The sequence below is a fragment of the Melozone crissalis genome, unplaced genomic scaffold (assembly GCF_028551555.1).
Source record: "Melozone crissalis strain CALT ecotype California unplaced genomic scaffold, PUWL_Pcris_2 ptg000013l_1, whole genome shotgun sequence".
In the NCBI taxonomy this organism is placed as follows: domain Eukaryota; kingdom Metazoa; phylum Chordata; class Aves; order Passeriformes; family Passerellidae; genus Melozone; species Melozone crissalis.
This window is the reverse complement of record NW_026535791.1, coordinates 34,530,691-34,548,960: the sequence shown is the minus strand read 5'-3', so window position 1 is coordinate 34,548,960 and position 18,270 is coordinate 34,530,691. Positions and strand designations below refer to the sequence as shown.

The window sequence follows — 18,270 nt, the reverse complement described above, 5'->3', positions numbered from 1 at the left end:
TAGCAAAAAAAAAATATCAATGACAACCCCTGTTAAATTGTTCCAATAGCTAAGTACCCCCACTGTTAATTTTTGAAACATTTGAAGCGCTGGTGGAAATACTTGGGAAACAATACTGCAAACGTACTGCATCAATTAGTCTGAGCTGAATATATAGTTCCAACAAACTATGGCTTGAGGGAGAACTCAAAGTCCAAAGAGGACAATAACACAGCAAGTCCCTCAAACAGATGCATTAAGGATTTTGTATGTCATCTGGGCGTGACTCATTTTTCTAACATCTTCTCAGGGGAGAAGTGGTGCCCTACTGGTGTAGCTTTACAGTTCAGCTGACTGTATTTCTAAAACCTGTAGAGAAGTGCAGTCCCTTTCCAGGGATTCTCTTTTTTCTTTTCTTTTTTTCTTTTCTTTTTTTTTTTTTTTTACTCTTAGTTTATTTTTGGCTGAGCTTTGATAGATTAACTTTGATTAATCATAGGTGTGGAAATTTAATACTATCTTACTCATCCTCCCTATTTTGGCATCTCACATGTGTGTTCTCAACTTGCACTATCCATTTAATTGATCTTGATTAATGTGTGCTGCAATATATATTATAATAAGGTAAATGTTTGTTTGTATCAACTCTAGGCATAACAGTACAAATAATAACTTGGAACTTCTTTGAATTCAGTTTGCATTACAGTCATTATTACCTTTTCCTTAATGTGTTGGTATAACTAGAGCCAAGTATTTTTTAGCTCTGCAATTTGATAGGATGATCATCAGGAAATGCTGATGTGGGTTGCTTAACTGAGCAGTGAGGGAGGCATTTTTGGTGTGTAAGGAAAACCTCCTCCTCTTCTGATGCACAACCCCCATACCTGGCACCCTTGTCTCTCACCTGGTGGCAAACACACATCATATCGAGCACCTGAGATGGGAGACCATGGCGAGCTGCCTCTGCCTCTGGAGATACTTCTCTTTTTTTTGTTTGTTTTTCTGGCTCTTGATCTCTCTCCCTTGGCAGCCTCAACTGCTGCTGCCACCATGTCCCTTCTGCAGTTCACCCTGGCAGCAGGTGTGAGAAGGCAGGAGTTAGGGAAGGAGGGGTGAGGTGACGTGAGGCAGTGGTGGCATTGTGGCCCACAAGGGCACTGTACCTTCCCCAGGGGACTGAGTTCAAGGGGCTCCCCGCCACATTTCAGTTCATCTAGGCCATTCTTGTCTGCTACTGGGAGTGAAGGCAAGGAATTTGAAGTTCATCTTTTCCCTCCTCATATGTTCTGGCTTGCATGTACCCACATTTTCTCCCTTGCTCCTCAGAGATGCCACCTGCTCTGCATGTGGCAGAGGTGTGAGTGCTTTTTGGGGGGAAGGAGGAGCTTGCCATAAAGAAGGTTGCCCTAAGTCAGACTACCTGCATGATTTATGTGATGAGTGATAGATATTTAATTTGATTTTATCTTGTTGGTCCATTCTTACCCTGAAGAATAGATTCTGGTTTTAAAGCAGTTGAAGTGTTCTGGAAAATTGTGTGAAATCTGGAGCAGAAGAGCTGAAAATCTTCATGTAGTTGCTTTGATGATACACAGAAACAAAACCATTAGTAACTGAGACTTTTTAGAAATACTGAATTTGTTTTAACTGTGTTAACTCATAATTTTGCTTATAGAGAACTAAACTTTTGGCGAGCAACCCAATGACATCTTTTTACATTGGTTGTTCATTGAGTGTAGTAAAACCAGCTATTGCACATAGTTCAGTTCATTAGCCATCTTAAACTTGTCAGGTTTAACCTTTTATTACATCTAACTGCTAGCTGTAACTCTTTTGGAGGAATTTTCTAAGCCTCTCTGGAATTGTGTAGTGTGAGATATACTTTCAGGACAATTCCAGGAGGACATTACATTACAGAGAAGATAATGACTTACCCAGTTTTCCTTCCAGCAGCTTGGTTGCTTCGCATTCAGATCATATTTATTCTTCCTCTTCAGATAGTTTTCTTTTTACACAGTCAGCTAATTCAGGTTACACCAGATCTTGGGCTGCTGGGAAACTTGGTGTTAGATCCTCAGCCTGTGGTGCCTGTGGGACAGCTATACCACCATTTTGTGCTTTCTTATTGTATTGTTCCTTGCAGTAGGGAGTATTGTGGTTCCCATTTTTACATAATCAGATTAGGATTGGGTTTTTGTCATCCAGCAGCCCTGCTTTTGGTATTCAGGTTTCATCTTTGGTTTTTAATGTGCCTGAAAGATGATGGGGTTTGATCTACTGAGGTGGGTGATGAAATCACGTGGCACTTGCCAAGACACTTGCTCAGTGTGGGTAGACATCACTAAGAGTCCATTTATGCCCTGAAAAAGGGACAGAAATTATGCTTCTTTTGCTACTTTTCTACCTCTAATTGGTATGTGATCCAGTCTCTATGCTCTGTCAGCACATAATTCTGCATACAGATGCTTTTCTTGGTCTTTTTAGATTTTCTTGTTTTCCCTAGCTTCTTCCTGAGATTCTCCCGGAGGTTACTGATAGTGCTTCTGCCTGCTTTCCCAAAAACTGTGCTCCAAGATCTGCCATGAACCTTGGAGAGAATGTAGCCAAGTGTAAGTCATCAGACACGTTTGCATGAGATATTGTACTGTGATATTTGAAGATGGAGCTATTAAGTCTGTTCCTGATCACTCTGAAGTCTCATTTTAGAACATTTGTCACACCCACAATATGGACAGCAGTTTCTTGTTAGTGATAAGCTTGTGTTCAAGAAATACCTGTTTCAGATAATAGTTTGATAGTATCTCTCTAAGAATGAGTGGCTTTTTTCTTTTAAATGTAGGAAGAGGTAGTGCTATAAAGAGGACATGTAATAAAAGAAGATAATATAAATTAATGCAGAGGACAGGGGTATTGAAGGCTGGGGCATTCTTGGAAAACAGTAGGAATAACTTGAGTTACAAATAATTTTAAGCCCTTTGGAAAGTTGTTTCCAAAGTTCCTGAGCCAGCTACGATTCTCATGTTCTGTAGTAGCTTCGCAGAAAACTTCACCTTGAGCTTGACAATAGAGAAAGAAAAAAGCTTTCTTTACACAATTCTAGGGAGTATTGAATATTGAATATTTCATTTGTTTTGCTATTTCAACCATTGCAGAGAACACACCCTGCTGTGTCTATAAGACTGTTCCATAGTGAGTGTTTTCATGGATGTCCCTGCTTTGCTTTTCCTTTTGGAGGTAAGAGTAGCCAGGTTATTGAGGCGTTGGTGAGAAGACAGCAAACAAATATACATTCATTAACACTGGGGTGAAAGGACTATTATAGCTCTGATGTGGAACATTATGAACAACTTCCTCTTCTTAAGGAGATAACACAGAACTAAAGAGCCTGCCCCTGCCCTGACTCCTCTTCCTGTCTCTTCGTTTGCTTACTGGCCTTTGTTCAAAAAGAGTTGAGGAACACCTGCTTCCCACTTTGTTTTTAAGCTTCTTTTAGGAAGTAGGAACACAAGGACCAAGCCTCTCAGACTGTGGTCCAGAACTCAGTTATCTTAAGCTCATGAGAGAGCTTAAATGTTTCTGCCACCAGATGAAGGTAACAGTTAGAATGCATGGAATTCTTACTTAACTGTTTATGTCTTCCTTCTCTCTGATGATTCTTCCTGTCATCAGCAAGGATCTGTCTTCTCCTTTGTCATGCTGATTGCTTCAGCTTAGCTTGTAGCAGATGCTATGTTCATCCTTCAGAGCATGAACTCATACTTTCTACTGTGGAAACATAATAGTTACCTCATTCCTTTAAGTCATCCTGTTCTTCCAAAGTTGTCTGTCCACTTCTTATTGCTGGTGCCTCCTGGCATGATGGCCTCAGAACAATTCTCTTTGCATAATTCATGAAGTGATACCAGATACTCATCATGTGCAAACGGATTCAGTGTGGAGTACTACTTCTGTCTCAAAAAATACTACTTAATCAGAGGAAGACATGTTTTATGTATTTTATTTTATTTTCCCATTACTTCTAAAAATTTGAAGAATTAGGACTTTGCAAGCAACTGATTGCAGCCAACATGTCTGCCTAAATATTCTAGTTTATTCAGATATCTCCTTTGTCTTTTTTTAACCCAATCTGCACATTTTATTATTCTCCAGTCATCATATATGCAGAATAAAAAATTCATGGTGTAATAGAAATCCTGGAAATGAGGCCCCTGCCTTCAAGTGCCTGACTTCTTGGCTGAAACTTCCTTGGTTCAACTAACACCAGTATATTTTGAATTCTTTACATCATCCTGTTATCTTGGATGAGAATTTTGGTTTCTGTTCCTTTTTCTCCATTGTCCTTAGGGGTTTTTTTGAACGCTGGTGGGCAATATGTGAGCATTCACAAGGCCTGGCTGGTGGGACCCAATTCTACCTGTGCAGTGCGGGCGGTCAGGTGCCTCTAGAGGGCATTCATCACCGGGTGGTGCCTAATCCAGGTCCTTGGATTCACCTTTCAGCCATGCCTCTTCCCTTTCAATCACTTAAGAGGGGACTGTAGAGATCTCCACGTATAGGCCTGACTGGTGTGCTCCAAGTTAGGTGGTGTCAGTGCTTCTCTTGTGCAGGTATTTACTTCAATAAGCTCCAGTTCCATGAGTACTGCCCATCTTTTACCTTACTGCTCATTTACACGGCTAAAGAACATTCTAGTGTCTAACTACCTATCAGTGTAATTTTATTTCCTTTTCACAGTTCTCAACTTTATTTGTGACAGTTTTCACTTCAGCCCTGTACTTCAGTGTCTGTGCTCTAGCTTAGCTTTCATTCTTTACAAGTCTTATATTTTTTCTGCTGTTCTTTTCTTAGGTGGTGGTTAATACATACCGTAGCCTCACCCTTAACTTGAAATCTTCTATCTCTTTCTTTGAGTTGTGCGTTCCAGTTAATGCTTTTGATTTACAGGGTATGCCAAGTTTTGGGGTTTTTCATTATTCAAGTTCTTGAGCTATTCCAGTTCTATTTTAGTTTACCAACCATCTTCTCTAATTAATCTTCTTTTGCATTTGAAATCAAGAACCTTAGTTCTATGCTGCCTTGTGTTTGTTCTTCAGATGATTTTCAATGAGGGATATGTACTTTGACCAACTTTTCTTCACTGCTTGCATGAACTAAATCTTGAAAGAGAGCAACAATGGGTTTTGGTGTAGAAATCAGTAGAACTATCTGAATCTACAGAGTTTTCCCTTTTCTTTAATCGAAGTCTGAGAAATTAGTCTCCTGAAATGAAGCCTTTTGCTCTACTTAAAACAGGAAACCCTTTCCTCATGAGGTATGAAAGGGTAAATTTTGGAGTATGTTTCATGATACGCCTCCAAGTCATCTGGTATAACAAGAGGAAGAAGCACTGTGATAACTTTAGAAGCATATTTCCTTCTATCCAGTCATGTTTGATGAAGTCATAAAACCTGCCTGCCATTTGGTTATCCATGCAAACATCTTATTTTTGTCTGCATTGCTCTTGCTGTGTTTCAGAACAGATGAGTTCATTCAAAAGACGATCCGTGCGACCTTTGCTCACTGCACAGTGCTGACCATTGCACACCGCTTGAACACCATTATTGACAGTGATAGGATTATGGTAAGACAGTTAACTGCTTCACTGTTGTTTTTTTTTATTTCCTGAAGAATAATGTTATTGACCCTTCTTCATTTTGATCCAAAAAGTGGATAGGAGTGTAAGTCATATGTTAGGCTTATCCAAGTGAACCTCATTATCCTAGCTACTGTAACTCACAGCTCATGAAACTGTAGATGTAATGACCTGGAATGAATTCTTGCTTTCTCTGGCTTTGTGCTTTCCATCCCACAAAGCACGAACCCACTGCAGGTGAAGTGCAGCCAGGAGACCTGAGCAAATCAGCTCTGCCAGTACTGGGAGCCTGTGAAGTCACACCCGTGGGGTTCTGGACAGTCAGCTGGGTTCAGCCAGGTGTACGAATGCAGTCTCAGTGGGAGGCAGGGACGATGGCTGGTGTGGGGTGTGTGAGGAGGAGGAGGTGGTAGAGGTTTTGGGGCAGGAGGCATGGAGGTAAGGAGACAGCAGCTGCCCTGGGGCAAAGGTAGTGATGGACTGCACTGGTGAGGTAATGAACATGATCAGCTTTCCAAAGCAAGGTTCAAACAGAGCAGATGGAGCACTACCAACACATCAGCCTCTGCCATCTTTGCCCCCAACAGAGGAATTGTTACACCATATCTGCCACCCTGTCTGCCCCACAGTGCGCTGTACACGCATGGAAATTAGGAAATACTCGCTGATTATTTTCATAAAGGCAGTGGTGTTCCCTGGGCTCTCAGGAAATCCACCTGGTTTGTGTCCTTGACATAGTGCGCAGCCTGCAGTTCTACAATTTCCTGCAATAAGAACACAAGCCCTTTGCAAGCATCTTCTTCACAGCTGGTTAATGAAACAACTGGCATAGAGGGCAAACTGTGTTCATAGGTGAACCTCCAATTTTAACTGGACTTCAAGCAGAAATTAACCTTCACCTCTTGGTGGTAACCTTAAAAAATACCTCTCAGCTTCTGTCTTATGAAAGTGAAACATAACTGTTTCCTTTTTTTTTTTTTAACTGGATTCTCAAAACATTTTAAAATCTTTGAGTTACAGTGGTTGTCTGAACTACACAAAATTAAACAATTCCATCTGCTGAGGTGAGTGGTGTTCTGAGGAATAGAAGAGATTGTGAGCTCAGTGATTATAGTTTACTTACAAAGAGAGAAACCAGCAGAACTGCCATAAGTAGTCATGTAATTGCAAGCATTTAACGTATAATAAATAAATATTTTCTTCTCTGGTGAATACCTGAATACCTCCCCACAGGTCTAATGGATATGCTGGTGTTTTCTACAACTGAAATGAACAAAAGATTTGTGAGGAAACAACTGTGACCTAATTAATAGCTGTGTGTGTTTGTTAGCTGTCCAAAGGGATTTCTGTGGGTTTTGGTTCATTAACTACCATTAACATGTTAGGCACAGAATGCTCTCTCCACAAAGATGTTTTTCTAGCTTACCTTTAATGTCATGGAGTTGCAGTGAAAATGAAATGTTTTATTTACATTTTATGCCAAAAAATTGTTGGAGCAAAGCATAAAAATCACCCTTTCCCCCAAACTACTCAGGATAATTGCAACTACATAGCTACTCTATTGCATTTTAAGTGTCCAAACATTATTCTTATCGTTATGTTGTTTCAGTTTAGTCACTAGTAAGATTTCTAGTTTCCTAATTGTCTAATAGTCTTTAATGCTTTTGACTTCTTTAGAGTATTAAGAAAGAGATTTGCAAGATGTGTCTTTGAGTCTGCAGTCAGTAGTAACTTCTAAATATTTTTCATCTTTTTGCATTGCTCCATTTTAATCTTACTGATTTCTGTAAACTGAGAGAGGGAGGAGGATGAGAAGCCTGATAACAAAAAGAAGAAACTGACATGTAGCTTCATATCAATCCTGTTTTCTTGACATCCTTACTCAGTTATTGATTCTGTTTAGGGGCAAATCAGAATTATCGTCTCATACTTAGAATGATCAGAGTTATGGCAGGTGTGCTTCTGTTACACTTAATTACTTGGTTTACTTGGGCATGTAACTCCTAGTAGGAGCAAAGCAGAATTTTGGAAGAAAAACATGTTAAAAATGCCAAGAATAAGAATATTCCTCTAGAAGACTAAGTATTCATTAATAAGGACTATTAATAAAATCAGCATTCATGGAAAATTAATTATTTACTTCAATATCACAAAAATTGAGAAGACTTAGCTAAAGAAAGCTTTTAGTGTGTTCTGTAATTTGCTTAGTCAGTGGTATATTTTAGTCATTCACAAATTTAACTTGATGTAGATTGTTTTTCAAGAGGCAGAAATGCACAAAGAAAGTACCTGGTATTATTAAAAATCCTGGTTTTGTTTCTCTTTTAATTGAAACCTCTAGATGCAATAATACCTTATTTATAAGCCATCCCAAATCTCTGTTGTTTGCTATCGTGGTGAGTTTTTTAGAAAGTGAAGGAAGAAAAACAAAGATAGAACCTGGCAGTCAAAATATTAACATTTGTCTTTTGACAAATAATGAGTAATTTATTTTTCAAACAAATTTTGGGCACACTTGTTCAGCTCTCTTAAACCAATTACGAATGTTCAAGCCCACTCCTGATGTCCACAAGTGGACATCACCTAGGGCTTTCCTTCCTTCCCATTGAGTCAGATTGAAAGGAACCTCCTGCTCTAAGCAGGGTCAGCACTAATTTCACATCAGGTTGCTCAGGAATTTTTCCCTTTGAGTCTTGAAAACTTTGAGAAATGGAGATTCCACAGTCTCTGGGCTACCTCCTCCAATGCTTAATTATCTTCATTGTTAAATCTTTTTTCTCCTTATATTCCAGTGAGAGTCTTTCTTCCTTTTATGGCAATTGTTTCTTGTTTTCCCACCCTGTATCTCACTAAAGAGCCTTCTGTCTTCTCATAACTTCTTTGTAGATATGGGAAGGTTGCTGTTAAGTCCCCTGGAGCCATCATTTCTCCAGGGTGAACACGCCCTGCTCCATCAGCCTCTCCTCATAGGTGTTCCAGTTCACTGACCACCCTGGTAAACCTATTTCAAGCTTGCTCAAATTTACCTTGCTTTTTCTTGTACTGGGGGGTCAAAACTGGTCATCATGTCTTGAGTGTGTTGGCTGCAGTCTCCAGCTTGGCATTGTCCATGAGTTTTTGATTTAATTCCGCTTGATTACTGGTTAAAGCAGAACTTTCCAAAAAGAAACTGTTCACCTTTAGGGTTAATCCAGACATTAAAAAAAAAATTAGAACAGAAAATAATTTTGAGAAAGTCATGAGAAAATGTCAAGTTGGATGAGTATGGAAATAGGAACTGAACGTGAACTGTTGCATGTCTGCTCACACCCGTCGTAATAACCGGTTCTATTTTAGAAGAGAAGAAAAGCCTACTCAGGGAGGGAAAAAAGGAAGAACAGAATATATTTTATACAACTGTAGACAAATCTGGCCTCAGGAGTTGTTTTAATTCTCGTTTGTTCCATTCCCAAAACCATACCTCTGCTTTCATAATCCAGGTCACGCCTTAAGAGTATTTCCATTATATCTGTCTTGGTGATAAACACATTTTATCAGAACTTCAAACGCTTGAGATCATTGAGGGAAGAGCTGTATTGTGTAACGTGATACTCTCTAACCCAATCGCCTCAATGAGTAATACTACCTTGCACTTGCATAGGACCTTTCATCTGGAAATTGTAACGCTCTTTATAAACATTAATTAATTAAACTTCAAACACCTGGGTGAGATAGGGAAGTATCCACACAATCTTTGGAACCAAAGTTGGAAAGACTTGTTAAGTCAGCCCATCAAATAATACTACCATAAAATTATAATCCAGCGGTTTTCAAGCTCCATTTTTTTCTTCCCTCTGTACTGCTCCAGTACCTAATAGGGCACTTTCTCATTCCTTTTCCTTCATTACTTTGAGAAGCCAAGTTGTAACTCTTCCCATCAGGTGCTAGAAGTACCCGTTTTAGCTCTCTGGCGCAGGTAGGCACTGTGCTTCCTGGCAGAAGGGGAGGGCAGGATGAAAGCTGCAGTTACCCCTTCTGTAATGCTGGCAGAAGCTCAGCTCAGGCTTGCCTCACTGGTCCCTCACTCCCTGTCCCTTCCCCACCACCTCAACAGCTGATTCCCTGTCCCGTCCTCACCATAGAGGACAAAGTTTTATGTAAACTACACCTAAAGCTTGTGGCAGCCAGTGGGCACCAAGACTTCCAGGAGGATCTTATAAAATCCCTGTCACCCATTCCTCCCCCTCCTCTCTGCTTCCTTCTCCAGGTTGAGAAGTGCTTTTTAGAAACTCTGTTTTTACAGAGAGGAAAACAGAAGCATACAGAAATTGAGGCTCACCCAGGGACGTAGTGGTTCAGTAGCAAATAAAGTATATGCATATAAAGTTCTGGCAAGAACCTGATGGAGTTGTTTGCTGTATATACTATGCTGTGGCCTCTCCAGAGGAAAGCCACAGAATCAAAACTTGTGCATTTTTCAATGACAAGGATGTTTCTCCAGAGAGTTTTCATATCAGTGCAATACCTCTTTGAAATGGAAACTCTTTATGCAAGCAGAACTTGATCTAGTAATTAAAAACTGTCATTCAAATAGGAAGTTTTTGATGAGAGAATCATGGGAAAAGATTTGATTTATTTATGGGAAAACCTGTTGTGGTTACATTCTGAAATGACTAATATGCAGGGTAACAATACAATGCACTTCACAGCCAGACCTGAGTTGTTTTTTTTGGTCAATAGAAAATGACTTCCCACGTCTTTCTGGTGCGCCTCCCTCATTCGGTTATTCTCATTTTTCTGATGTTGTGTTTGCCATGGTGGAACATCTGGGCCTCATAAATCAGGAACTGTGTTTCCTGTGCTGTAGATGTCTAACTTCAGCAGAGCAATCAGTCCACCAAGAGTAAGTATAAACATCTTGGAATCAAAGAGAGAGAGGGAGATCTGGGCGGTGTGGTGTGTGGTAAAAGGCCGTCACCTACAGCTATGTAGAAAATGCTGAGCAGCAGACAAGGTCTGAGCCCTTGTCTCTCTCTGGAGTTCTGATACCTGACCCGGTAGTGCAAATTATTATCCTTCATCCATCCAAGTGGAGATGAGACAGGGGTGATAGACATCTAAGTGAATATGGTGGTGATGGTCATACCGCCCTTCCTTCCTTACCATGGAGATGACAGCATTCTTCCAGAAAGTGCAGAAATCTGTGCTCTGTCTAAAGAGGTCTGGTTGCAATGGTCCCCATTCCCCAAAAAATGTCGTGTGCTCTGTGTACCCAGGGCAGCCAGGTTAAGCCCTTCCTTTGCTCTTCCTTGCATTTCCCTTGCCAGAAGAGCAAGAGTCATCAGAGGATAGCAAAAGGGAGCCTGAATCTGCAGCCCAGTGAGAGGCAGAGTTCTTGTAGCAGTGGGGAGGCCCCATCTGTCCTGCTGATACCTTCATGTGGGCTTTCACTGCAGTGGCCCAGCTTCAGATGGAGATGTGGAGAACACAGGAAAGTAGTGGTGGTACACTTAATTAGTAATACTGAGTTAGTCAGAAAAGCTATGGTCTGTTGACTCTTCTTTAGGTGGCTTTCTTTTCCACTTATTTAAATATCACTGCTGGGAAATGAATGTGTTTCACAGCAAATCTCAACGTTTTGCTTAGGGGGTATTAAGTCACTAGACACAGAACATGCAATCCTGGCTGTAGAACAGTTCTTTTTGAAAGCTGTGTCCCACCATTGGTGTTGCCTCTCTGGTTTCAGTGTGTCTGTGTCAGAGTGTTTCCTTGCTGGAGAGGTGCCCCGCTGTCAGACACTGGCCCTCAAGTGCTCAGGATGTCTGAGAAAGGTCAATTGATGAGACCGTAAATATTCCTGGAGCCTGGGATGATGGAATGTGAAAATTTATGAAAATAAGAATTTCATTACTTCCTTCAAAATTCCAAAGCAGGACAACTGGATGGGTATAAAATTGGTATTTTTTTTCATTCTGTAACAGAAAGGTGGAAGTGGATTTGACCTTCTGTGAGCCCAGTATCTGGAGTGTGGTGAAATATTATTGCATATTATGCTTGTGCTATTGAAGTCTGTTCTGTTAAAGAATGTAAAAGGAGCTTAATGGATTATAGTAGCTAGAATGGATGCCAGAATTTTGCAACTAAGCGTCTAATTCTTCCTAAAAACCCTAAAGTACCTTGTAGGTCTGAATCTAGTAATCTGCAGTAAAATTGCTACATTCATACTGGTGCACCTGCTGTCATTATTCAGAAGGAACAAACACTAATAAAGCTCCTTTTTTGACTCAGCCTCTTTCTTGAAAATATGGACTAAGGAATATTAGAACTGAATTCATTCTTGTTTTTATTCAACCTAAGAAAGATTCCCACTGAATTCTGGGACCAAAGTCTCTTGAGTAAGGAAATGTGAAGACAGTAATATGAAGGGTGGTCATAGAAGGGGTCCTGCATGGAGAGCAGAGGGCCTAGAAACCATTAGGTTTCTCCTTTCTTTTGTTAACTCAAGACTTCCAGAGTTTCTGTAAGAGCTACAAATTTAGCAAATAATTTTTCAGAAATGGTCAGTTTTGATTCTGAACAAAGGCAGGTTCCAGTGCTCCCAGGTCTTCTGAAACTGGGTTGATGTTCACCAAACCAGAAGAGAAAACAAAATCCTTCCTTTTTCTTTCTTGGAATTTATTGAATTCCACAAATATGAGCAGTGAAGATGTTGCTTTCAAAACTGAGTAATATATGCATCTTTACCATTAAAAGAAGATTCTATATTGGTGTTTAGGCCAGGTTTTGCATGAGATACTGAGCTATGTGCCATGGTCCTGTATCAGAGCGAGTCTTGTCAGCTGAAATGGAATGTCTGTGACAGTTGTTAATGTCACACCTGGCCTATCTGCCTCTAAAATCAGTCAAAATCCCAAAGAGCTTGAAAATACACTAGAATTCTTGATTCTCTTTGCCAGTTTTAAGCCACACTTCTCTAAAACATTGGCATCTTTAGTTCTTAAAAGCTGCTCCCATTTCAAGAGGGCTGCCCAACAAGATTCTTCTTTTGCCTAAATAAATCAAGTAATTATTGAGGCAGTACTTCACATTCAAACAAAGAATTTGAATTTGAATTTCTGCAGGAAGTGAAGCCAATGTTTGATGAACTTTGATCTCTCAGTCTGTCAGGCATTTGTGTGTGAATGTGTTTCCATCAGTGTAAGAACAGGATGGTCGTATCATGTTTCTTTAAAGACAATGATATGGAATCTAGACTGTACTAGAAATACTAACACATCTTTAGAGAATGATTTTTGCTTGCTGAGAAATACTGTATTACTGTTTAAAAGCAAATTAGCACAGGTCATGCTGGTGGCTGCTGCCCTGAGCAGAGAGTTTCTGGTAAGGTGAAACTCTGTGCATGGCAGCTGAGCCACAAGTTCATTGTCATCAGAAATTGATAAAACCAGGAGACATGCTCAGTCATCTGCAACAATATTCCTTAACCTCTTAAAAAGTATAATGTCCTTGTAGCTTATCTACCCTTCTAAGACCCTCAAAAGCCTTATTGAAGAGTGGGATTTTTTAAACTGAAGTATATAATATATCACTCCAGGGCCACATTTGAGCCATTCTGCAATCCCAGTTGAGAAATGTGGCTTTGCAGTGGTGGAAGCAGTCATTACTGATTGACCAAGGGGGAGGTTTGTCAGGATGCAGGTGTTTTTGTCAGCTGCTGGTAAGCACTGGCACGAGGCCCCTTCAACCCTCTGAAGCAAGAGTTGGACTTACACTGGTATATCAGATGTTTGCAGGTGAGGAAACTCTGCCATACAAGAGACGTCTGCAGTGTGTGGTTAACAGAGTTCTTCAGTGAGACACAGAAGGAGTTCATATCGAGGGATCATCCCTAGAATAAGTCTCATTACTACTACATATGTCATTGGTATTTTTCCCCCATAACATTCCATTCAGCTTGCAGTGGCATGCCATCAGTTGGAGGAAAATAAGGTAGATTTTTAAAAAATTCAAAAATTTAGATTTTTTCAATTGCAAAGAACCTAAAGAGAACCTGTGTGAACCAATTTGCCAGGCAGTGCTGCATGCTCATTTTCCCCTAGGTTGCAGCCAAAGAATAATTTCAGTTTAGAGAAACCCACTTTTTCTGATTACAGAACAAGATGTCTAAAGTTGCCTTTTCTGTGAAGCAGGGGATAGAGGGGGTACGTGTCAAATCCTAATGACCAGTGGCAATTCTGGCATTGTTACAGCAAAGTTAAACTCTGCTGAGGTGAGTTATTTGGAAAATCTGAAAATAATAATTCAGATTATAAGAAGGTGAATTCCCAGGTCTACTCTGCTCTGTTAATGTACATGATGCATGAAAAATTTGCCTGGAGTTATTGGTAGAATAATCTGTTTAGGAGCCCTGAAGGAGCATGGGGAACGCTTTGAATAAACCTGAAGGCTTAAGAAAAATCAAAACAAAAAACCCAAAAAAATAACCAACAAAAGCTCCACCACCAAAAAAAAAAAAAAAGGAAAGAAAAGAGAAAAGAAAAAAGAACCCTTTAAAATGCTTTCTGAGTTATATTTGCAGCCTTCTGAATGTGCTTCGATGTTCACAAACATGTTTAGATAGGTTGATATTTATAAATGATTACTCAGAGAAGTATGTGCATGTTTCTGATCTGTTTTGACAAACCATGATGAGACAGAAGAGACAGAACATGCTTGCATCTGAACTTAATGCCAACTGGAGTACAGGCTGTTGACTCTTTCCCACAAAGCTATGTATTGTCTTGGGTAAATATATTTCTTATAATATGATGTAACCAGAAGCATCTCCTGAATATTCTCCTCTTCCCAGGACTTTATTGAAGATCATCTTGATGTATGCTCTCTGAGGAAAACATTGTTCAAAGTTGTACTCCTAGCAGAGTTTTGAACTTTAATAATGATTTTTTTGTTTGGTGATGTCTTCTCCAAGTCTAAATTAAATCAGATGTATTCCCAAGGAGATAATTTCCCTGAATTATTTTCCTTTTGAATAGGAAATAAAAACATTTATGATCAACTCTTAAATGTCCCATTTCCCCTCTAGCTTAATGGTGAATATGAACGTGAATAAGAATACTAGTCATTCCTCAATAATAATTGAAATAAATTCCCATGCCCCCCTCCTCTGTTGCTGAACACTTCCAACCTTGGATTGTTTTTTTCCTCAGAATGTTTTATAACTATTGTTCTCTTGGTTTGTCTGCTTTTGTTGCTGAAAGTTAGAAAACACAGGATTTAGAACTTTGTTTTTTGTGTCTATGGAGAGCTGTAAGCACATGGTGGTTTTTGCAGCATTTTAGAAGACCCTTGTTCTTTCTCTCTCTGTGGCCAATGACACTTCTTTCACATACATTAATCTACAAGGAAGATTGTAAAATTCACTTACAGAATGAGTGTTGGCTTCTGCAAGGTCATGTGCAACAGAACAATATGGATTATTTGAGGAGTCATCAAGGAGCAAAGGTATTCTCCTGGCTCTGCTGCCTAGGTGTCTGCTGGAAACTCAACTGTCTTGACGTAGTATCCTCATTGTTTATTGTTTTGTTTTTCTCTTTTCATGGTGAAATGGATTTCCTGACTCCTTTTTCACCATTTTATGTTTTACTTTTTGTCTTCCTTCCCCTGCTTTTTTGTCCTAGTTGGTACATTAAATTACAAAACTGTGAGATGGAAATACTGCAAAGCTTGGGGGTTTAGGCAGGGACCTAGGCAAAGTGGGGATAGATCCCCTGGTAGGTTACAGCTGAGGCAAAATGTAGTGCTCAAATCTTGCCCAAATTTAGTTCAGCAACATTTTTGTGGCATAGGCAAATACTCCAGTGCTAGTTAGAGTTAACATAAATACATTTAAATGGCTAATAATCTTCTCATGTTTGATATTGCAGGTCAAGATCAAACACTTCTTTTCTGTTTCTCTGTCCTTCCCTGTCATATTTAGTCATCCCCTTTCTGTGTTATTCTGTGCCCTGAAATTCAAACAAAGTGCTGTTCCAAACTATATTGTCTTCCACCAATATGGTTCTTAATGTTCTGGAAAGATCACAACTCAGATGAGCAGTCACTGCCCCAGACTATTTAACCAGGATGGAACATTAGGTGAAATAGAATTAGATGGCATGTGAGGATTTTACTCAAGAGTAATACATCATCTGAGCCCTGTTTGAACTTAAATGTCTCTGTATTGCTGCTTGAGTAATGCTAATTTGGATAGCTATAAGTGAAGATGTTTTCACCATTCTCAGGGAGGTGAGCAAATTCCATTGAACAGCAATTTTCCTGCATGTTTTCTTTTGTATGATTGCCAGCAGCCAATTTTGTAAATTTTGTACTGTTGGAATTACTCTTTCATATGAGAAAATCCTGTTGAAGCCATAAAGGTGGTACTGCAAAGGCAAGAACAGTGCAGGCAAGGTAAAAGAAGCTGCCAGTGCAAGCGGGTGGAGAATCTGGCCCTGGTTTGCATATGACCACTTTGGGTTTATATAACTCTTTTGTGTTTGTTTTTATTTCACTCTGGGCTGTCTAAGTATTTCACAGGCAGTTAGCTCCCACAGAATGATCAAGTCTTTATTTAATGTATTTTACAAAGATTCATGGTGAGGAGCTGAAAAGTTGAGTGATTTGCACAAAACCCCTCTCTCAATATCTGCGCTGCAGTCTGTGATGAAATTCAAGTCTGATTCAGAGTCAAGTGCTCCTGTGTGTGTCCTCCACAATCTCCCTGTGATCTGATTTCGCCAGCTACAAGCTTCTCTGGCTCTCCTGTATCGAGTTCCACTGGTACAACTGCCTTGGGATGCATCTGGGTTCGATTCTCTTGTATTGTGCAGTGATAAGCGTTGCGAGTTGATCGGAAAATATGTGGCTGGTAAACACCAGATTCCACCTTTCCTGAATGATTAGCTGGCTTTTTGAAGTCCTAATGATTTTAATTTGGCTTGGAGTCAGTGAGTAAGAGTATGCAAAGCCTTAGCCAAAGTACCTATTTATTTATGTAAATCTTATCAGCACACATTTCTTCAAAGAAGAGTACCTATCTCTTTGTCTAAGTGCTTTTTAATAAATATATAAATATATATATGTATAACTACCAAGTAAACCAGCCTAAATTTTCTCCATTGTCTCATGGATGACAGCACTTAGTAGAAAGTGGTTTTCCGTGGTGAACAGGGTTTATAGTGTTCCTGACTTGTAGGAATGATATTGTCTGTTCAGTTTCATTCTTCATTTTTCATTTCAGATTTTTTTTTAAAGTAACACAGCTTATTTTTCTATGGCTGTTCTGTTTATCTTTATAACCAAGTTTGGGTTCTATTCCCAAAGAAAGGCTATGAGTAGGTTAATGATTTGTTTAAAATGTGGATGGAGTTTATCTGGACAGAAATTGCTCACTCTCTCTGTTCATCTTCTGGACTTGACTGTTTAAAACTTGGCAAGAAAGAATAATTTTTTCCCTTTCCCCAGGTTCTCTGGAGGGGAAAGATTGTCTATGCTTGTGGTTGTTTCAGGTATTTGCAAAACGAATGTTAAAATTGCAATACTACAGTAATATAATTTTTTAAAACCCTCTACTTGTCTATTGAGGTTCTTTACTAGTAAGAGACACATTTAATGAAGATGCTTTTTGTTTCTTTTCTTAAGGAGTGCTTGCATCATCTAGTGCTATGCTGAGAAAAGCTTTACTTAAAGGCGACAGAGATGCTCAGTGCTGTGGCACCCTGATTTAAATGTTGAATTGTATACGATAATTTATTGCATTTTTAAGGAAGCTGTCCCTAACTGTGACTTAAAACTGTGGCTTAAAAATGGTTGTGATAAAAAATTATATTTATAATTAATAATTAAATGTTTAGAGTAAATTGGATAGGATTAAGTACACTGAAAAGTCAGCATGTGTACAATTATAGTAGGTGAAATACTCCATGTATTAAATGACTGTATGTTGTTTTGCTGTGCAATATTGCTAGTATTTAAGATTTTTCTGTGAGCACTTTCTTCAGCTGCAATTCCAAACCATATTGGGAATAACTTGCAAAGAAAATTCATAATATAGGCTGGGTTCTCTAAGTTAAGGGCTTTTGAAAATAGCAAATATCTTCTTGTAGGTTTCTGTGCATACAGTTTATGAAATTAGATGTAATTATGCAGCTGTTTGTTGTCTGAGTTATTTTCCATTCAAATGCCCTGCACTTAATTGAACCGGAAGGGAAGGGAAGAGAAGGGAAGGGAAGGGAAGGAGTGGGTCCTTTTTCCTTGGTGCTGGGTCTCTGGTGTCAAACAAGTTGACAGTGATCTGGGCACTGCAGGATTTTCACACTGGTGCAGGCAAAGGGGTCAGCTCAGCTGTGCCCCTTCCCTGTGGGCTTTGTCATTTACTGCGGTCCAGGCTGCCTGGAGATCTGCCCTTGGCCATGAGGATGTTTGGTTCTTTGGAGCTGCACAGGCAAAGGACATGTTTGAAAGTTTCCTCAAAGGACTCTGAATTTATCTGCAGGCTTGTTGGAGGTTCTTCTTTCAAACAGAAGTTTGCACGCTATTTTTGTTACTTTGGAAGTTGTCCTCACAATACCTTTTATTAATTTCTTTTCTGAAATCAACAGCTCCATTTCTTTAGATCTTTCTTTTTTTTCTCACAAGTATGT

The 18,270-nt window shown here is 39.5% G+C and overlaps 1 protein-coding gene across 2 annotated transcripts in view; it reads left to right on the top strand.

Annotated features, from left to right (window-relative positions):
* ABCC4 (ATP binding cassette subfamily C member 4) overlaps positions 1 to 18,270 on the top strand; it is a 141,720-nt gene that overhangs the window by 112,529 nt on the left and 10,921 nt on the right. For both annotated transcript variants that reach the window (XM_054272042.1, XM_054272041.1), the window contains exon 29: positions 5,494 to 5,599. In XM_054272042.1, the coding sequence (XP_054128017.1) occupies positions 5,494 to 5,599 (106 nt within the window). The remainder of the gene's footprint in view (positions 1 to 5,493; positions 5,600 to 18,270) is intronic.